The 23,669-nt window shown below is 27.0% G+C and overlaps 1 protein-coding gene across 2 annotated transcripts in view; it reads right to left on the minus strand.

Moving 5' to 3' along the window:
- SIDL (SIDL trafficking protein particle complex subunit 10) overlaps positions 1–23,669 on the minus strand; it is a 34,947-nt gene continuing 11,278 nt past the window's right edge. For both annotated transcript variants that reach the window (XM_016054040.4, XM_071185663.2), the window contains exons 8-20: positions 23,509–23,620; positions 21,043–21,116; positions 20,870–20,961; positions 19,698–19,945; positions 16,545–17,074; positions 12,518–12,665; positions 9,604–9,719; positions 8,484–8,731; positions 6,394–6,520; positions 5,029–5,193; positions 2,121–2,298; positions 969–1,106; positions 1–228 (exon numbers count right to left, since the gene is read on the minus strand). In XM_016054040.4, the coding sequence (XP_015909526.2) occupies positions 56–228; positions 969–1,106; positions 2,121–2,298; positions 5,029–5,193; positions 6,394–6,520; positions 8,484–8,731; positions 9,604–9,719; positions 12,518–12,665; positions 16,545–17,074; positions 19,698–19,945; positions 20,870–20,961; positions 21,043–21,116; positions 23,509–23,620 (2,349 nt within the window). In that variant the 3' untranslated portion in view covers positions 1–55. The remainder of the gene's footprint in view (positions 229–968; positions 1,107–2,120; positions 2,299–5,028; positions 5,194–6,393; positions 6,521–8,483; positions 8,732–9,603; positions 9,720–12,517; positions 12,666–16,544; positions 17,075–19,697; positions 19,946–20,869; positions 20,962–21,042; positions 21,117–23,508; positions 23,621–23,669) is intronic.

Genomic DNA, 23,669 nt, shown 5'->3' on the forward strand with positions numbered 1-23,669 from the left:
CAATAACAAAATTATTTATTATTTTATAATATTTACAAATGAATATCAGGACACTTCAAGAGGAAACATCTAAACTGAAAGAATTGGAAGCAGGTAGTACATGAACTTGCATAGCTCTACTCCAACTGAACACTTGACCTGTATCAAAAGGTTCTAGACGAGCAGCTTTATGATTACTCTCCTTTGATGGAGTTGATTTTGAAGGAAGGGACTTAGTAGGTGTAGACTCTGGAAGAAAAAAAATGAAGAATAATTTTCAAAAGGCTGTTTTTCCTAATTCAATACAGTGGTCTCAAAGACTCATATTCATTATCTTTTACTACAAAATACTGAAGGTATTTTTATCAGTATCAAATTTACTAAATACAATAGAATCAAGTTTGATTTGTTTTCAATGAAAGCAATAAGTCTTGAGAGAAAAGACTTTTCTTTTCCTAAAAAATTAATGATTGATTCTGAGAAAGCAAACATTTCTAAAATAATTTATGCATATAAGAAATAGTAAGTAATTGTTGGGTTGTTTCCAACCACCTGGAGGCTGTTGCCAAATCTCCTCACACCCTGTTTTCTTTTCTCCCTTTTTATTTTCTTGTTCAAACATGCTCCTCTTCCCTATTAGTTAAACTATTTTACATGTGTCTTTTTTTCTCTACCATCATTTGGTGTTTAGACACTGAGGAAGGTTCTTGTTTGTGGAACTGAAACTATACTATACAACTAATAACTCGAACACTTATGTAAGAAATATCGAAATTAAAATTTAAAAAATTAAAATTTTGCCAAAAAATCTGTTTTTAATCCTGAAGCTCCTCTTATTCTTAAATAAGGAAGCTACCTTAAATAAGGAAGTACCTGTCAACAACAACTGCTACAAAAATTTGTCAAAAGAGAATAGGAAGTAGCTGTATTAAGCCTAATTTTGTTAATTTATAATTTTCTTTCATATTATTTTCAGAATAACTTCATACCTTTGGTTGAGGGCTTCTTTTGTTCCGCAGGAATGTACTTAGATAAACGAACATTTGGCAATGGAAGAAATCCTGAAATCAAAGGCATGACATCCAAAATAACAGCATGTTTTCCAGATTCATCAATATTTACTACACCTAAAAGAAAATTTAACAAAATAAATTATGTTAATAATAAGAAAGTTAAATCCATAATTAAATAAGGTTTTCCTATAAAATACCCTAGAGAAATTTCATGTAAGTTCTCTTTTTAGTTTTTAGCTTTCTTTAAACATATTTGCTTAAAAAAATTAACATTAAAAACACTTATCAACAATTACCCAAAATTATTAACCATACACATAACTCATATTTTCATATTTAACATTACTTCTTTTGAAGATCAATTTTAAGTTCAATGGAGAACACTGCACAATCCCCTTTAATTTTCAAATTTTTAAAACTTACTTATTTTTTTAAAAAAATTACTTTAAAAAACACTTCTTCAACGAAAATTATTAATTATACACATAATGCTAAGTTGTGTTATAAAATTACATATTGCCTTACTTTAATTCATCAATATTTGCAACACCTAAGAGAAAATTTAACACAACAAACTAATAACTATAAATCCATAATTAAATTAATAAGGTGCTCCAATAAAATACCCCTCAGAAATTTGACTGTATGTTCTCCTTTTAGTTTTCACCTTTCTTAAACATATTTGTTTTAAAAAATTAACATTAAAAAAACTTAATACATTACAATTATTAGCTTAGCCATACTTAAAACTCATATTTTCAAGAAAGACCAATTAAGTCCTACGAGATCAATTAAAGCAGTGTACTGCGATGGAATGGAGAATACTGCCTATTCCTGTTTAATTTTCAATTTTTTTAAACATATTTATTTTGATAAAAATTACTTTTAAAAATACTTCTCTAACATTATGCTACAGTTATTAATTATACGCATAATGCTAAACTGCATTATAAAATTACATACTGAATTCATGAATAATTTCAGTTTAAATTTTTTATAATAAGTAAACACTCTGACAACTGAAATAAAAATTAGCGTGATAAATTTTTGTATTAATTAACTATAATACTTTTGAATTAAATTATAATTTTAATCTATATTAACTATATAACAATATTTGATACTCACCAGCAGTTCTTCCACAAACAGCCCACATGGTTTGATCTGCTACAACTTCATACATTAAAGAAGTATAGTCAGAATTATTAATCTTGCAAATAGCAACATGCATGAAACACATAATTCCTACTCTACAAAATTCAGATCCCTTTGGTGGTTCAACTCTTGCACGAACACCATACAAAGTCTGCAATCAAAAAGTAGTTAAATTAATTACAAATTAGAGAAATGTTGATTGTGTAGCATAAAGTATATATAATGTTATATTATTATCCTAATATCCTATAAAGTTATATTAATATTTTACAGTAATTTAATAAAAGTTAACACCGTGTAAACATTAACATATAATAAATTTTAACATAATAAAATTTCAAAAAAATAAAAAAATTCAATGCATATTTTGATAATTTATCCTTATTTTGATAATGTATCAAAATATTGAATTGATTTTCGTAAACTTGTAAGATTTGCTGCATAATACGTCGAGCATGATGCAGGACAGGACATGCTGTGACATGTATGATCATGTGAACTTGTGCATTCATTTAATTAATGGATTTGCTCACTCTTATCAAAATCTTTTAGTAAAACACCTAATAATATTTCATGCAAATAATTACACATTTATAATATTTCATACAAATAATTGATTCAATTATGTAATGTAAGAAAAAGAATTAATGATACTTTCAATATAAATAATTTAAATTGCACCTTATTTGGCTGCAATAATTTTTAATGAAGGTAGAAAGAAGCTAAGAAGGTTTGACAGTTCTAAAAAATGCTCAAAATAAAGATGACCATAGAATTTCAGTTGCTACTCTAAAAAGAAATGAGGTGTCCCATGACCTTAGATCGACATGAAATAGCATTTGAGACTAAAATTGAGACAGAGAAGAAGATGTTATAGACATGGTAATGATGCATTATAGTTAGTAGCAAAATTAATACATTTTTATGAATTATTGATCACAAAACTTTAAATGTTATTAAATAGAAACTATGTTTCTCTTACTTGCTGTAACTCTAACTAGCACAAATTTCAACCATTTTACTTCAAATTTAAAATACAATATTAAAGTTTACAATAAATATAGTTTTTGTTACACATAGAGTATTTTTTTTATTGGGTTGACTGGTTTGGAGTAATCCATAAAAATGTAACTTATTTTATGAAATTTTTTAATTTTTTTTTTAAAAAAATAATAATTTTTTTAAACTTATGAGTATAGCAAGTTAACAATCATTTAAAAAATAAGTTACAAGCATAGTATTATATAAGTGTTTATTCTGTAAATTTTTGTAGTTATAGCATAATGAAAAGAAGATTAAAATATATTCAATATGATAAAGAAATGCATTAAGTATTGAATCATAATTTTTTAATTTTTCTGTTTGTAACATGATAAAATGAAGATTAAAATATGTATAATAAGTTTAAAAAATGCTATAAGTTATTTAATGCCACTTGTTACAAAATTCATTAAAAAATCCTTTCTTTTACAAACTTCTATTGTGTTGTTCCCCCTTAACAAGGGTCAATTGTTTATGAATGGTAAAAACAAAGAAAAAATTATATTAAAATCTTATTTCAGTAATTTAATAAAAAATTAATTTAAATTAATTGCAAAATGCAGATTGTTTTCGAATGCAAAAACAAATCAACTAAGAAAATAATTCTGAGTGACTATCAGTATTCATCTTACAGAATAGCAAAAAGTAAGAAGAATTAGATAAGTAACAGTAGATTAATATAAAAGATCTATATGAATGATCGATATGTAAAAAGACTTTAAACAAAAAACTAAATATTAATATGAAAATGACTTTAATCATTGAAATCTAAGAATAACAATGTTTCACTTAAAGTCTACTTCACAATTATTTTTATACCAAGTGAAAATAAATTTAACAATCTTAGGTTTTTAATTTCCAAAAAAGGAAATGCTCTGAAATTGAAAAAGACACCGAATATGTAATGTAATAAAATACCTAACTCGCAAATATTTTTCAATTAACATACAAAAATAATATCTACCAGGATAAAGTTTGGGGAAATAAATACTAATTAGTAAAATACTAAACTGGAAATAAATAAAAGTACTTGTGTAGATAATTATAAATATCAAATTATTTAATTTAATTGATAATTATTTCAAATTTTATTAATATAAACATAATGCAATAAATTAGTCATTAATATGTAGGAATTTATTTGAATAATCCCAAAAAACTTAAAAGTTTTTTAACAGTAATTTTTAAATTAATTGTTTATGCTTTTTGTTTTAAATGTTTTTTTGTAATTTAAAATTAATAGTAATTATTTAAAGATATGTGTAACAGTATTAAATTTAAATATAAAAAAATTAATATATATCTATACAAAGTTATTTTTGTATGAAACAATCTATCTACAAATAAGCTTTCTAAATAAGTGTCACGTTCTTTTTTATTCCCAGAATTAGTTTCAGACATGAAGAAAAAGATAAAAACCAAAAATAACTTTTTGTTTGATTTTTCAACCAGCCACTTGATTAAACTGTTAGGATATGTACCAGATTGTTCTAACTCACATCTTAAAAATTAAAAAAAAGGGCTTTTTTACCTTATTTTTAAGATTTGTACTCCAATTAATAAGTAACACTAACTAGTTATGCTCAGATTACTTAAAATGAGCTTAATTAGCTGTAGAAATGGTATCATGCATGAAAATCTATTTATCACATTTGGAAGTAAAACTATAAGTTTTAATCATAAAACATTTATTTTTATGTCAATATACATTTAAGGTAATGAATCAATTATAGATATATAAGTTTAATTAACTCAACCAGTCGAAAATATATCAATTTAATAAATAGATTGTGAATTTATATAAATTTATATAAATTTCATAACAAAAAATTCATCTAACCTCATAATCATTCAGCTTGATTTCAAAATTAAATGGGCTAGTTTGAAGATTTTGTTCACTCTGTAGTACGTAATCCATAGAGAAACCAAAATGGGAAGGTAAAATATCAGAATCTTCACCCATTATTTCCCATAGGAAGCTTGCAGTAACTTCAGCTCTAACAATCTGAGAAAAAAATATTTATACCATAAAAGTGAGTAGGATGAAGTTAAAAATTTTACATATTTCTATAATATATATCAATTTTAATCAAAAAGGTAGGTCTATTTTTAATAAAACATTGAGAATTTAGTTATTTTGATGTAAATGACACCTGATAAATAATTGTAAACGAAACCTAAAACAATATAAAGTAAACATCAATGAAAATAAACAAGATTTATAAAATTACAAGTTTTTTTTTTTTTTTTAATTGATAAATAAAAAAGCTGAAGTTAGACGTAAGTCAATTGAATTTGTTCCCTTTATTAATTAGAAAAATAGCCACAAACACTTAAAAAATTTCTCTGATTTTTCCCTAATTTCATTGTATTTCTCTGATTTTTTCTAATTGGAGGCATAAATTTTTTAATTCATTTTTCAACTATGCCTTATTCTTACATATTAAATATATTACAAAACAAAATACTACTAGCCATTAGATTTGAAAATGAAAAAAAAGCATATCTCTATTATTATAAGGTTGGTCTTTTTTTATTTATTTTTTTTTAAAGGAAAATATTGGATTTTTAGGTACCTTAAACTAATTTATTAAATATTTTAGTAACATTTCCTGACATTACCTTGATTTTTTCATACTGTCAAAATTCCCTGACTTTAATATGACTTTATTTTATTATAGGTTCTAATGATTAATAATTAGGATTCTAAAAATAAATGTTTAAAGTAAAAATGAACAAAAAAGATTCATGGACTTTTCTCCAAAGTAATAATCTGAAATTTTTATTTTTAATAAAGCAAACAGAAACCATTATTAACTTCCTTGAAGTAAATCATTGTTAAAAAATTCTAATAAATATGCTCAAAAGCAATCAATAAAATATAATTTTTTATTAAAAGTATTTTTAATTTGGCATTTTTTTAAAGATAAATATCAATCAAAATTTCATTCTATTGAAGACATATAATTGAATCATTATAGTATAGATTGAAATTCTCAGTTAGTTCTTAAAAATAACACAGTTACATAAATAGTAAAAAGCAGGCACCATGAAAATTTCTGAGTTTAGTTTTAAAATGTTACAAATTGAAAAGCTAATAAAAACAAATTTTAAACACTTGTAAAAACTCTGATAATGTTATTAAAAGACTTTTATACGTTAATTTAATAAGAAAAATAGTTAGTAACAAAGAACAAAAACTTACCACTTTGTCTTGCAAGCAAAGCTGCTTTAATGGCACATTTTTTTGGTCTAACACTTTAAGCTGAGTATTACTCAAAAGGAAACGATACTTTTGTGTAGTTCCATGAATTACAACTTGAATATATTTCCTAAAAAAGCAAATAAATAAAACTGAATGTAACATTTATAGTATGTCTGAGACAGCAGGAAAAATAAATATATTTTACTCATAATTTTGAAAGATAATTATTACAAAAATTAAATCACAAATGTATTACAGTTAATTGTTTACAGCGTCCAGAAAACCAAGCACAAATTTTAAATAAGAAACTACATACATGAAGATTTTGATAGTATTTGCCTTTTTTCTTTCTTAGCTTTCATTTTCAATGAAATAGGTCCAAATTAAGTAACTTTTGATGAGTATTCTTAAGAAGTTTCTTTATAATTGATAACATAACTGATAATTTAGCATCAAACGAATCTAATATGTAATTAAAAATTTGTTTCTAACAAAAATATTTAGTAAAATTAAATATTTTGCTTAGAAACTAAAAATACAAGTACACAGATTTAAAATTACAGGTTAACTAAATCTGCAAATAATGTTTATTTTTCAAGCAGCATAAAGTTATCTTTTTTCTTCTTTTTAAAAAATATAAATATTTTAATGCATATTACATTCTAATGCATATTAATTCAAATTCTTCTAAATATTATTGAAATATAAACTAAAAAATATTAAAATGCAAATTTCGCAATAATAAAAAATCAAACTTTTACAAAAAGCGCAAAAATTAAGCAGCTATGCAATCTTAGCAACTAAAGTACAAAAAATAAAGTATTATTTTATATAAACTTTTTAAGTGACAGATTGCTCATGAAATTACTCGAATTAAACAATTATAAATATAAAATTTTACATAATTATGTTAATTAGCCCTATTTATTTATGAACAAAAGAAAAACATTTTAAATTTATTATATTTTGAACAATACCCAAGTCTTAACGAAAATAAAGTTCCTGTTTTCTGTGTTTATATCATTTAAAAATTGAAAAGAATTAGTTAATTCAATATCTTAAATTTTGAACATAGACAGGACAAGCTTCTGGCACAAAAAAATTATGCTTGAATTAATTTTGAGTCACATACATTTTATTTTTACCTTATTTTGCACATTTTTTATCAAATACAAAAATCAGATATTGAAAATAGAATATGGTTTTATCAGAATAAATAAAACTTGGACATATAAAGTTGGTTACGTTCACCTAGGCTTTCACTGAAATGAAGCTAATTCAACTCATTTTATTCACTTTTAAAAATTATAAGAATAGGTGTAAACATTTTTAACTTTATTTAAATATAATAGATGGTTTGGGGGAATTTAACTGCTTGTAAATTCTTTTTGGTGTACAACTTTAGAAAGAAGACCTAAAAATTCTGAAACTAAATCTCCTTTATTAAGTAAAAATATATGACAAAACACATTTTTTTTTTAAGACAGGACACTTTAAAGCATTTTTTTCGAAAATACAACAAATATAGAACAACTGTGAGACTTGACTATATTTTATTTTATAACCGTCGTCGAACAGTCAACCCAATTTTGTGTTTACGACAACTAATATTCAACTCCGTGGCCTTGTAATTTTGAACCCAATCCAGAAGACAAGGGATCTCCTGGATCAAATATTAGGAGAATTTTGACTTCGACTTTTGATGGAACTAACTTTGCGTTACAAGGAGAGGAAAACCTCTCACAGTTAGCCTGACAGCCCTAACCCATAATCTGTCTACCATTGAGGATATTTTACGTCAGCACTGTGGTCGGTGCGAGCCGGGAGCGTAATTCGAAACCCAGACTTCGTAGGGAGGCAAACTCTCTATCCCCTGAGCCACCACGCATCAGACTTGGCTATAGTAAAATTTCTGGAAACTTTAATTATAATCACTCAAAATGTGATAAAATTTTAGACTTATAAACATGCCGCAAAGGAAATAAATGCCTTTACCATAAATTATCATAGTCAGTGTGTGCAATATTTTGCCACCCACTCACATACTTCTAAAGTATTTTAAAGAATAATGCATGATAAATCAAACTTACCTAACATCACAGGTATGTAGCTTATGAAGGACAAAAAATGGAGGAAGAAAATGAAGAGAAATTTTATGTGAGCTTGTTGACCACGGACATTGCAATGAAACAAAATGTTCAATCATGTTGGCACTTCGTTGAGGACCAAACGGTGCTTTAACTTTTAATGAAACTTCTGTAGATTGAAATGAAGCCATTTCAGCTAAGGGAATGCTTACGTCATCAGACCAATCAGCTGGTTCTTCACTTTCTTCATACTGTAAATATTATGATAATGGCCAATTTTATTGTAAAATAATAATAAAATATACTTTGTTTAGAACAGAAATTTTCCTATATAATATTATCAATGGAGCATTAAATAACTCAATAATTTAAAAGGAATACAAGTAAAATTCTTATTTTACCCTTGCATTAAACAATAACCAGTATTAGTCAGTTAATAATCTCAAATCTTATGAAATTAACATTCATATTTAAAAAAATATTTTTTTTTCTACTAAACAACAAATAGGTGACCAACATAAATATTTATATGGATAAATTAATAATGGCTTAGAAATAAATTAGCAAGGCAAAAATTATAAATAGATTCACAAAAACAGGGATGTTCAAATGCTGAATATGATCTACAAAATGTTTTAATGTTTTCCAGTTATCATTCGAAAAATTTTTTACATGAATTGCAGTTAAATATTTTTTATTTCAAGAATTTTATAAAATGTTTAGCCAATTTAAGATTATGACAGTTGAAATCCATGTTAAATCAATAAAAATAGCTTTTTAAGATATTTCCCCAATCATTTTAAAATTTAATTTTATTAATTGGGGGTTTAATTCTATTCTAAAATTTAATTCTATTATTCGATTAATTGGGGATACTAAAAAAATATTAAACAAAATATGCAATTCATATTCCTATAAAATCTTTTCCAGAATCTTATCCACTTATTTTAGTGATTTGAGATAATCACTTAGTATATAAATCTGTCACAAAACACATTTTCTTGAAATAAACACAAATTCAAAAAATTATAAAGAATTATAATTATTTAGCAGATTTAAAATCGATTCAGATAATACACATATCAAACTACCCATGTTCAATGTTGAAATTCAAAATTCATACCCTCAGCTGTAAACCCCTGGATGACTTAATATGTATTACAGAATCTTTGGGAAAAGATGAACTGCCACTTGTTATGAGCAATATGAGTGTTTGTTCTAGACCAGCAACAAGATCTCCTACAAAACATTTAATAAAAAAAAATTTAGACAAGTTTGTAGTATGCAAGCATGTTCTCATTTAATATTTGCTATAAAGCTATGCAATATAATTGCTCAATCACTAGTTTGCATGCAATGTGAATGAAATTTCAATACAGATTTATATATGTATATAGAGTATGTCCCGCAGTGGACTGATCATTAAGACACGGTACCCAGCAGATCACCGAAGTCAAGCATCACTGGCTGCGATCAGTGTGCGGGTGGGTGACCACTTGGATCTGCCTGCGTAGGGACCGAGGGTGTGCGGTATTGGTACTCGTTAAACTGTTCTACCGTAAAGTGCTCGAGTTCGTGTGCAGGTCGTCGGACTACCGAAGGGTGGCGCCATCCCCTCCGCAGAGGATCAAAATTGTGATGGCATGTCTTCAGATCATTCTCAGGGATGTTTCCCAGACCATCCCCAATAGCCCATTGTGCAGCTCTAGTGTGACGTAAATGAACAACAACAATATAGAGTAAAACCTATCTATATTGATATGATCTATTAGAATATAAGCCCCGCTAAATTCTTATCTTTTTAATATGTTTTCAACTTCTCAACAAGATATTCAAAAATTTGTGCTTTTGATGGTCTGATGTCTTCTTTCAAACGTGCTTCAGATGTCTGCCAAAGCCACAACAATCTATACTATCCCACTACAATCCTCAAGTTTGTCCACAGGCGATGCATAAACTACTTATTTAAGATGACCCAACAAATGAGATATAGCGCAAACGGTGGCCATACAATGGGTTCCATGCGTCCAAGTAATTTATCTTGATTCAAAAACTACACGCACTTTTCAAGAATTTCATCCACCCTACATGTCTACTCTACTACTTCTATAATAAATTTTCACCTTCATGATAACTTTCATTCCTCTGAAATTGTGGGCTGAATTTCAGAACACCTAATCAGTATTTTTTTAGATGAACCTGTTTATAATATAATATGCTTTTTAGGCAAGAATAAAATTTTAAAGATAAGAAAGGAAGATAATTTTACAACAATTTTGCAAGTGCTAAAATTTTATCTTGGAGAAACTAACATTATAGTTGGGAAATGATGACCCATAATTCATAAAAAAAATCATGAATCATGGATAATAAAAGATATCTGACAAAAAGTTTGCTTGTGTTCCTTGGTGGTCATTGGTAAGTTATGATTTTGAGGAAGGAGAATGCATTTGTTTAGTCCAAGCTTATCCATTACTGTATGTTTACTTGCACCAGTTATAGCAGTCAGACCACTTTTTTCCAGGAAATTCATATTTATGAATTAAAGCTTTAAATGTATGCTAGCGTGGGAAAAAGATTTTAGCAATTAAAAAAAGAGCTTGAAATAATTTCAAAAATTGGTCAAGTTGAAGCTGCTTTAAAAAGTAACAGACCTAGATTTTTCAAAGAAACATTTAGGTATTGAAAATATGGTAGAAGATTGTAAAATGGACAGCATATAAAAAATGTGTTATAAATGGTGTCATTTATAAATTGACTCACATGTAGGGCATTAGTAAATCAAGAATTTTTAAAAAAGTTAAAAAAAATAATTATGAAAAATAAATAGCTAATTTGTAATAAAATATCAATAAACAAAATAAAAATATTTGCTAAGTTTACGGATATTAATTGCCAGCACAGGTTATAGGTACATTTTTATGTTGTGTAAATGCCTTAAAGTTTTTTTTTCTGATAGTGAATAGTTTTAATTTATATACTTATATTTATAGTTTAGTTTAGTATGTATATTGAGATTTACAATGTAAAAAGTTTAAAAAGCAATAAATTCACACAGTTAGTCACGTCTCATTTTTGAAATAGTCACTTATAGTCAAAAGATTATTAAGGTGCATAACTTTTCCAACATTGTGGCTCACCAAAAAGGTGGCTCTCTAATTTTTTTTCTAAAAATTTAAAAGAAATTAAATAACTAGTAAAAGAAGTTTTATTTGAATAAGCTTTGAAAAATAACCAGATAACATTAAAATTCCAAAATGTATAAGAGTCAAGAATACAAGATGGCAAAATGTAATCTTTCAAAATTTCAAATTTTTTATGAATATGTTACAGTTATAGAGAATTTTGTTTACATAAAACGTGATCGAACTAAATTTAGATTAAGGATTTATTTAAAAAATAAAAGTGTCAATAATTCATGCTGATTAAATAAGTAATAAAGCTAATTTTCTTGCAGAAAAAGCTTAAAACTTGCTTTATATTAGATTTATTGAGAGAAAAATGTGCAAAATTTCAATCATAAATATTATATGCATAATTTGAAAATATGAACATAATTCTTTGGCTTTTAATTTTTTAGAAAATTGACACTGCAAGAATTATTTAAATTATTATCAATTGATGTAAAAACTGAATGCAATGTGATCGGCTGGGGGTCAAAACTTTTTTTTTCCTTGCAGATCTCATCCCAAAAACGTTGTGTACCCCTAGAGGACATATCTCATTTAATGAAAATAAACAACACTTATACTTAGTTTGATTGATTTGAGTTGCAATACTTTATTAATTCAGAATAAATATTTTATAATAAATTTAAAATCTTCCAGAAATAAAAATTTAGCTTTTCCTTGTATTCATATCTATAATGAGTCTCTATAATATATATCCCTAATATATTATTTTAAGTAAATATTGAAATATACGTATGTACTATTTTACTTTGATTTTCAGTTAAACGACACAGCATGATACAGGTCATAATTAACTCGATTTGTTATAATAAGAATAGAAGGAAAAGCACACCAATTGTAACTTACCATTTTCCTCAACATGCTTTCTAATGATTGAAGGCTGTTCTTCAGTTACCACAAATGAAAATAATGGCGATAAATTTGAGAGAGCAAAATGAATATTCCCCCACTCCATCCAGAGACGATGAAAAACATACATGCCGATGTCAGCTGCCTAAAAAAATGTACCAAAAATTAAAACAAGGAAGTAGCAGTGGTGGTGCTAACAACTTATCCACATCCTGAAAAATGGATTACGGGTAGCGAAAAAAAAATATAGAATATCCACAGGTCTTATTAAAAAGATCTTTAACACAATGCTGACGACTTGGTACTTATAAATTATAAGAGTAAATACAAACATACTCAGATAAAATAGAAAAAGCGAACATAATTTACTTTAGTTTACTGGATTAGAGTAACAAGCTACCAAAGTCGAATAACAATAAATGTTGTTGGATCTTAGGTTAGCAACTATAACTCTTTAAAAATTTGAGAAACTTAAACTCATGATAAAAATAATAAAGCTTTTACAATATTATGTTTAATAACATAGTTGTTTATAAAAAGTTCCTGAAAAAAGCTTTATAAAGACTCATAGGCACTGTGTCACTGCTATTGCATGCATTGTTAAAAATTGACAGTTATTACTTGAACTGAATGATGGAAAAATACATTTTAATGCCCAGAATTTTTCCCTGCAGTTAATATATTGAAGCCTAGAAATTATAATTAAGAGATATCTTTCTATTAAATAAAACCTTTAACTTTTGATATAACAGACACTTTTAAGAGTCATTAAGACAAAAATTAAAATATATATTTCGATAATACTTGAAATCATACAAACTCTTCTAAAAATTAATTGTGATCACCTCTTCGATTGCAATAGTTCTCTATTCTTCCACAAAAAACATTGTAATTTCTCTATAAGAATCTTAAAACAAATATATCATATTATTTAACATTTAGTGTTACATTCTGAAGTCATTTACAGTAACTTGATGATTTTCTGACAAAATGTTTGTTATGCTTGTAAAATTTGTAAACTAATTTTATTATTTCGAGATTTTGAGAAATTTTTGGTAGCGGATGTGTTTGGAGAAATCTGTGTACATCGCAAGAGAAATGAAACACCAACAAATTTAAGTATATGTGAAATAAGTTTGAGTGGTTATTAGGTATATAAATGCAACAATTTAAATAAATGATTACGTTCTTTGTTTTCGATCGAGTGATGGTAAATTATCACTACCAGTGAGATTGTCATATATTAATCAAGTTTTAATAAAAAGGAATGTAAGTAAAAATTTTATATTTTTTCTCCTCATTGCAGCTTTCCTTTTGTTTAACCTTATTTTATTTTTCAAATTAATATCTTTTACATTAGAGAATGAATTAAAACTAACTGTAACGAACTGTTATACTTTCCTTGCATGATTTAAATCTAGTATTTTAATCATGTGGTAAATTATCATACTCCAAGAGAGTAGCATATTTTAATGTTTAACATATGATTTCGATTAATTTTTGCATGGACTAATTTTGTTACCATGTATAATTTGTTTAAAAACTAATGATTTGAACTAATTTATTAAGTTGATATTCTAAATTGTTATACAGCATGTACTATAAGTCTGAACTTACATTATTTATCACTAACACATTAATATTAGTGAACGTATTACTTGTATTTCACAAAAGTTAAAATATTTAATGCAGGGTTGGGTTTTTGACGTCAAAAAGTGGTTTTTGACATGACAAGGGTATAATACTGGTTTAAACCGTCAAAAACCCGTCGAAAACGTCAAAAACTGAAGTTTGCCAAGAAAATATATAAACTTCAAAACTACCAACAGTTGCCATGCATTATATGGAAATTTAATTATACTATAGGTAATCAGCAGGTTTTAAAATATTTTTTTATTAAAATTAAGGTAAAATAACAGATTTAAAATCTCAGAAATTTATATTCAAATGCATGTGCAGAAAAATTTTGTACAAAAACTGTTTAAATATTTATATTTTGAAAAAAAAATTTTTTTTTTTTGATATTAAAGAAAATTAAAAGTTTATTACCATGCATTTTTGACATATAAGGAACATTTAACTAATATTTATATTTATAAGGAACTTACAAGTTATGTTGTATAAATACAAACTTGATACAAGTGTATAAAAAAAATTTTTAATGTTAGACTGAATATCTTTATTATCCAGTATGCTAATTTGATTTTAAAAGTAGTTATATTTATGAATAATGATAAATATAATTCATATTGTTCATTATATTTATTTATAATTATTACACTTATCATTTTAAAACAATTTTCATCTCTTAATTTTTTTTTCTTCACTTGTATTAAGAATACAAATAATGTATATCTTGAAAGCAAGAAGTAATTATTCAACAGCTGAATATTTAGATATTCAACAAAACTATATAGTATTCAGCAAAATGAAATTCACAAGTATTTGGATAAACTAAATTTTCAGCATAGTAAATGAATAGGCTGAATATACTGTAAATCGACACTAACTTCTCTGTGTATTTAACAGAAAGCACTTAAATTTGTATTGTCTTATGTTAACTATGAATTAAAAAAAATTTAAGATTTAAAATTCAGAATTACTGATTTTTCTGAAAAACTAACAACCAATCACAAAAGTCAAACGAAACAGAAGAACATTACAGTCACTGATCCATGAAATATGTAAACAAATTATTATGGAAATTTTTTAATTACCCTAATTAAATACATAATTTTAAAAATTAGAACATGCATCACATTACATAATCAAAATGAAAATGATGGAAGTAGAAATTTAATTCAAAATTCAATAGTCTAGTTCATTTGCTCCTTGAAAGCGGTTCACTAATCCCCCTCCCCCCAGTTTACTTTAGATGAGCTAAAAATAGACAAAAATTCCCTGATTGTGAATGTTGCATGTGCCCAATCTGTTTAAAAGATTTTTCTTTAAAAGATGTCTAATGTACAAAACTGCTAATGTTTATCTTTAAAAATGTCTAATTTTTAGTATAATCTATATTATACACTAAATTTGGTTTTAAATAAATTTCTTAATAATATCACTGCAGATTTTCAATAACACGTGAAAATGAAAACATAATATTACAAAAGATGTGAGCTTTCAAAAGTACAAGATTTTGGTTACTATTCAAAATATAAGTGTTTCTTCAAAATTTTTAAATTTATTTTTTCTAGAACATATTTAGAAACAATATCCTTTATAAAAAAATATATAAATTTTATGTATTAATTAAATTTTACATATGAATATAGGTTTTTGACATTTTCGACATTTTTGACAGTGAGGTTTTTGACGTGACGGTTTAAACCGTCAAAAACTGTCACATGTAAAAAACCTGCCAACACTGATTTAATGTTAACTAGCAGTATGGCCGAGTCAGTAATACGACCACACCAGTATATCACACATAGTACAAACACAGTATTACACTGTAATGTCTGAAAAATGAAAATACATTATATTTTAACTAAATAGTAGTCGCATGTAAAGATTTAGACCATCACAAAAGATTTATCTCAAACCTTCCACAAAAAAATTTAAATTACAATATTAAATAAAAACATTTTGGAAAATATAAATTTGGGTGTTTAAATTCATTATCATTAATTTTATTTTAATTAAAGATAATAAAAATTGTTATTTGCAATAAAAAAGGCAAAATTTAGAAGAACAACTGAATTGAAACATTGTAAAGACTCAAGAATTATAAAGACTACCAAATTGAAATAAAATTTATCTCAATAAAACGAAAAATAACTTATTGTCTTACAATAATTATATTCAAAGTTTATTTAAGGGTTATTATTATTTATGAACTTAAAAAAATATCTTATAAATGAAAAAATATTTTTATTGTAACTTATAGTGTTATTTTTTCTGGAACGTACCATCTCAGATCTCATAAGCCCGGCTGCACTATGAGGTTTGTGTTTACGCCACAGTTAAAAGGAAACAACCTTCTTTATGTTTTACTTTTACGCTTTAATAAGAGTAAACTTACTTTTACAGGGATGGTAACAACATTATTTCCAGGAATAAGCTTAACCATGCTGGTCTTATAAAAGAGCCCACTCTCTTCTTCATTGATATCATCCTTGTGGAAACCTTGGCTGTCTCTGCGCCTCAACACTTGTTGTATGTTCCTACACATCACTGAATAAATTTGAGAGCCATCTTGGCGATAGGAACTTAGAACAAGCTGAGGCTGTACTAAAATACGCTGCGGCATATCATCTCTGGAAGGAATGCCAAGTTCACCAGAGAGCATTGGCGACATAGGACTGTGAGCAGTTGGAACTGTCGCTTTTGAAGATAGATAATGAGAATCCGATTGCTTCGACTTGTCCACAGAAGGGGCATTCTGCTTCTTCAGCACTAGTTTAATGCTCCGGCATATTATTTCACTTGGCAGATTACTTTGAATGTGAAAAGTTATAGATATTTCAGAGTTTTTGGTAATTGGAACAATAGAAGAGTCGATTTTGGCACCACTGACTAGAAATGTTTTTTCAGTTCTTAATCGTAAAGGATCTGAAATTAGAATGATAACCATTGAATTCAGTTTAAATATTTCAAACAATTTTTAACTCTTTTTTATGCATGTTATGTGTATGATAAACTTACAAAATAGAATAAATTTATGTTATCATTGAGTTTATATTTTCTATGTATATAAGCTAAATAGCATAAAGTTACATTAACTTTGGATGCATATCACCTATATCCTTTAAATACTTAAGAACATTTATATATAAGACTTTACTGGGGAAATTCAAAATACATGAAAAATATACCTATTAAAAAAGTAATAATTGAAAAATTTCAACTAACAATTATTATAAGACAATAAACAAACCCAATAACAATTTAGTTAGTATTCCATGAGGTTTTACATTTCCATTTATAAAAAAATTACTATTCACCACTACTCGTGATAATGTACATTTAAATGGTAACAAAGCTACCTCAAACTAAAAAACAAAAACTTATGACAATATATACTCAAGCGTAGATAACTAAGTGGTGTTAAACAATATGTCTAGTACAAAAACCAAAATAGGGTGAGGAAAACATAATTATAAACAAAATAAGAGAAACCCAAGGGAAACTCAGAATCGTAGAGCCCATCTGCATATAAAGAAAACCACCACATAAGTTTAGTCAAAATATTTCCCATAAATATTCTTTACAAACTGCATCATTTACTACATATGGTCAGAAAGAAAGTTCAAAAGTATTTTAAGTAAATCTAATGCTGGTTATTACTAGAAAGATTAAATTATTAAGACTTCTTTAAAAACTAAAGAAATGCATCCATACTTTTTGTAAAAAAATGCATTTCAAAAGAAATATATTATGCAGAATATATATACTGCAGGATATAAACGTCTTCGGCCAAAATGTTAAATTAAAGTAAAGTTATATGCTATAAAATGGCAAATTTGCCATTATCCTGGCTGTCATTTTCCTGGATTATAAATGCCAGGACATTGAGGTGTTACCAGAAATTCTTTTTAACTGCTAATACTGTAAAGATTATTTTGTTTCAGATTATTTTGAAGACCTTAAATTTGAACAAATTTTTTGGTCCGAATTGTCATGTTTCGTGAGAATCACCCATATATATATAATCATATATATAGACAAAAATGCACCCAATTTTACATGCTCTCATTTTCATAGAATAATATGACAAGAACTGATTATTTTTGATCAGGAAATGTAATCAGCTTAAAGTTCAATAAAAGTTCAGTACTTAGATTTACATTTAAAAAAATTCCTTCTCTATGTAAGTTGTAGTAAAAAGATTACAAAATTTAATAAACACACTTTGAATAAAACAAAATTTATTGTATCAGTAGGCTAATAGTTATCTAACACTCACTGGTATTTTGGAAAATTGAAATTGATGGATACTTAATAAAAGGTTTTATCAGATACATTATTTAATGTATTCTTCCATATTATGTTAACATTTGTTTAAAATTTTGTGTATTTTGTTTGAATAAAAATGAAATGAACTTCTTTTTAACCTCTTCTCTGTCGGATTTTTTTTTTTCGAAATTTTAACCCAAAAAAAAGCATTTTTTTATTGCATACAATTGAAATATGTTCTATCCTAAATTCGAAAATAGAAAATATTTTTTTCAGCAATCAGTTTTTTGCTTGACCTATTGGTGGTGAAATATGCAATGTCCCATCCACTGATCTCCATTTCTCCCTGCAATGCATTAAAGTTTTATCTTAAATTACACTATGATAGCACATTTATTAACTCTATTGCTTTAAGGTGCTTAAGATAAATATCTGCATAAAATAATTATTAAAATTAGGTAAAAAATATTTTGGAAAATTAATTTTCCAACTTTAAAACAGCTTTACAATCAGTCTTTGGCTGTCAATCAGCGAAATTACAGAAAAATAAAGCGAAATTACAGAAAGTTCAAAATAACTTTGATTTCAGTTCAAGGCTGGAAATTTCACAGCAAAAATTGTAAATAAAGTGGGACCAGTTGTGCCATTGCTTAGCAATATTCAGAAATACAAAAATAATTATGGGATTTAAAGAGACGTGTAAGTAGCAAGGAATTATATGTCAATGATGCAATTTTTCTAATCGTTGCATAGCATGCAACACCGACCATGTGGGCACTAAAATGCTGAACGCATGAGATGCAATGCCAACAGCGAAGAGGTTAAAATTTATGAATAAAATCATAAGTAAACTAAACTAAACTCAGTGGCACGACAGCCCATACAGGCCTAATGTGCCCATCTCAGTTTTCTTGACCATAGGATCTGGGGTGCAGTAGCAGATGTTTCGGTTAGGTGGTCAGCTGAATGCGAAACCGCCAGTGTTTAGTTCCCAAGCATGCTTGGTACTCACTTATCGACCCCCTGAAGGGATGAAAGGCTGAGTCAACCGTGCAAGACCAGAGGATCGAACCCAGGACCTGTGGCATGGGAGCACGAAGCGCTACCACTCACACACCAGGCGTATCATAACACTTCAGATAATATTTTTTTTCATAAATTAGAATAATAAAAGATTGTGTTAGAGGATTATCAGTACATTGTAGCTTATATTGATGTTTCATCAGCAGAGTGTAGTAAATTATGTAAATCTTTATATTTACATATTTAGCAATATTACCTGATCCAAGTTTTTCACTACTAGTAATTATCTCTTGAAAATAATCCTTTCGTTGATCAAAACTTAAACAAACAGATGCAGAAAGTCTAATGCAAGTTTTAAGATATCGCCCAATATCACCCATGTCTTCGTAACACTGAAGCAAATCCTGCTGTATATTTGCAGTTAGCATTTCCCAGTTTTCTTCTCTATATGTTTTCAGTAGATCCGCTAAAAATGAAATAGCTTTTTGAGGCTGCTTCATTTTCCTGCATAAAAAACGAAAATGTAAAGTTTGAAATTATTAAGTAAAAAATGCAACAATGATTTATCAATATATTTTAATTAGGCCAAGTAATAAAATAAAATAAAGATGCATTCATATTTCATAGAAACATGCATTCATATTTTGTATGAAAAATAAGGCAGATTCTAGTTTTACCAAATTTAAACTATTTTTGTTAAATATTTTGTTATGAAAAACATTCCATATAATTTCATTTCAAAACATAAGTTTAAAATTCAAAAATGTTTAAACACAAATTTAAAAATAATTTGCTTTTATTAAAATCATTTGCCTTAAAAAAAACTTTTTTATTTCTAACTTAAGCACTTTTTATCAATAAATTAATATGCAAAACAAGCTTGTAAGTTGAGTAAACTCTAAAAGCTAAATTTCATGTATTTCTTGGAGAAAATATAAAAGTATTTCAACACCAGAAAATAGAAATGTTGAGTAAGACATTCTCCGTGACAACATTTACCTACACATTGTCCATCAAAATGTTGTTCTACTCAAACAGTTTAAAAAGAACATATAGCCTATAGCCTGGAACTTGCTCACAGAAACTAATACCACTTCCCTTATTTAAAAAATAAATTTCTCAGAGATGATTCAAATAATTGAAGCTAGAAATTAGGGTTAGTGCTTTCCAAAGGACATGTTGGGAAGCTGCTATGGCATGGGAACATAAAAACTGACATAGGATCTTAAAAAAATAGCTTCATCTAACCAATTTATGATTATGTTGAAAAATTAAAAAAACATTAAATCTTTAAAACAATATAAATAAACAGATTTTTATTTTTATTTTTTTAAATAAATTGTTACTTTTGAAATTGCTCTTCCATGAACCTTAGTAAATGAAGAACAAAATAAGTTTCAACAAATAAACAAATTTCAAATACTCTACATGTATAACTGAGCCAAGTCTCTTCCAATTAAACGAGCAGTTCTAATTCTTCGATTATGTTTAAAAGTTCCCATGGTCAATTCAGATAACTCCTATAAATTAAATCAAATCATTAATAAGTTATACAACAAGACATCAAAAAATTAAAATGTATTGTGTTAAAACAATATTACCAAATAGTTTTTTAAGAACGATTCCTTAGATGATAGTGCAGCTCTGAGTTTAGCGTGAGGACTTTCAGCACCAACTAATATTAAATGTAAACATTTCAATAAGTTGATTATTGATATTTTTTTTAAAAAAAATTTTAATGAATCTAGGTGATAAAGTAAAACATACACATAAACTTAAGAAATAAAAGAGCATTAAAAAAATTTAAGCGAAGTATTATTATACAGTCAATATTTAAAATGTTTCACTCTAATACTGCTTATGAGAGAAAATGCTTAGGAGATACTTATGAGAGAAAAAAATATTTTATAAATGTTACCGGCAAAGTATGAAATGCCAGCATTATATATAATGCCTGATGTTTTTAGGCAAAGTATGAAATATGAGAAGTATTACATACTTTGTCTAGAAATTATATATAATGCCGGATGCTATTTAGGAAAAGTATGAAATAAACGTCCTGATGAGGTTATTACGTAAATGATGTGCATGTTACTGTGAATGACCGAAATCGGTGATTGTTGACTTTCACCTGTGAATGTTGACAATCACATAGTTGCTTTGGTGAATGTCCGAAATATTTACCACATCAGATTTGATATTAATTTTTTGTGGATATAATTACATTTATTCAATATTTTAATACTTACTGATGATAGATTAGAAGAAACATCAGTGCTTCGAATATCGGGCAAATATATACCGGGCAATGATACTTGACCTTAAAAAAACATCAGTGTAGGATATACCGGACAAATGTATACCGGCAGTGGCACTTGACCTTAAAAAAACATCAGTGGAGGGTATACCGAGCAAATGTATACCAGGCAGGGGCACTTAACCTTAAAAAACATCAGTGGAGGGTATACCAGGCAAATGAATACTAGGCAGGGGCACTTAACCTTAAAAAACATCAGTGTAGGGTATACCGGGCAATGGCACTTGGCCTTAAAAAAACATCAGTGTAGGGTATACCGGGCAAATGGCACTTGACCTTAAAATAATATCAGTGTAGGATATACCGGGCAAATGTTTACCGGGCAGTGGCACTTAACTAGACCTAGTATATATTTCAGACATTTACCAAAGGTCTATTCATACTAGGTCTAATCAAGTGCCTCTGCCCAGTATACATTTGCCCGGTATATCCTACACTGATGTTTTTTTAAGGTTCAGTGCCACTGGTATACCCTACACTGATGTTTTTTTAAGGTCAAGTGCCATTGCCCGGTATACTCTACACTGAAATATTTTTTAAGGTCAAAAGCCACTGCCCAGTATATCCTACACTGATATTTTTTTAAGGTCAAGTATCATTGCCTGGTATATATTTACCTGATACTCCAAACACTGATGTTTCTTCTAATCTATCGTCAGTAAGTATTAAAATATCGAATAAATGTAATTATATCCACGAATAAACTAATATCAAATCGAATATAATAAATATTTCAGTAAATATATTATTGATTGTCAACATTCACCAGTGAAAGTCAACAACCACCGATTTCGGTCATTCACAGTAACATGCACATCATTTACATAATAACATCATCAGGGCGTTTATTTCATACTTTGCCTAAATCGCATCCGGCATTATATATAATGCCTAGGACATTTGTGAAATATAAATCATTTCATACTTTGCCGGCTGGTTTCAAGAATTATATATAATGCCTAGGCATTATATATAATGCCGGATTTCATACTTTGCCAGTAACATAAACATTATTTAAAACGGTGTTACATCAAACAAATTTCTTTCAAAGTTCCATGTAAGGAAGAAAACACTGTAAGGCTCCATACATGAATATACATATTTAAATTGAATTTAAACACAAAAAATTCCCTAATTTGCAATATTATAAATTAATAAGGATATACCAATTTTTTATTTTATTTTTATACCAGGAATAAAAAAATATAAGAAGTCCTTCCCTAATTACCATTAAAATGTTTATTTTTAGAATTCTATGCAAAAAAGGAAGGAATGGCCAAATAATATTCAAGCAACAAAAACAAAATCATATACTGATAAATCACTAAAAATGAAGAATTAATTAAAAAGATCAAAATTAGTTTGATTTCAGATAAAATTTTAAGATATTTATAATAATCGACTTTCACTTCCTTTTAGTTTCCTATGGTGACTAAACAGGTTTTTATTTTGCTTACTGTATTACTGATTTGTCAAGTTTTGCTAAAGTTTTTCCTTTTTTTTTTTTTTTTTTTTGGACTAAATATTATATAATTTCTAACCTAATTTCGCACATTTTTTTTGACAAAGATTTAAAAACAGTGATTACAGAACACATTGTATAGTCAGAATTTATCCAACCAATTAATAAGAATAATAAAAAGATATAATATTGATTTAAATTTTAAAAAATAAAGAAGAAATTATAAGCTTAATTATAAGTTTATTTATTTTAGATTTTAAAAAAAATAGAGAGAAAAAATTTAAATACCAGGATATGGATCTTCCCCCATGCCAGCCAAAAGACTAACAACTATATGAAGCTTCTCCGAATTTTCATTTAAGTCTGGCATAAGTCCACACAAAATTCCAAGATGATGGAGCTATATAAAATATATTTCTGTTACTTTTCAAGTTCTTAAATTTTAACTT

This window comes from Parasteatoda tepidariorum, chromosome 5 (genome assembly GCF_982258835.1).
Source record: "Parasteatoda tepidariorum strain Cologne lab strain chromosome 5, Ptep-v5.0, whole genome shotgun sequence".
Lineage (NCBI taxonomy): Eukaryota > Metazoa > Arthropoda > Arachnida > Araneae > Theridiidae > Parasteatoda > Parasteatoda tepidariorum.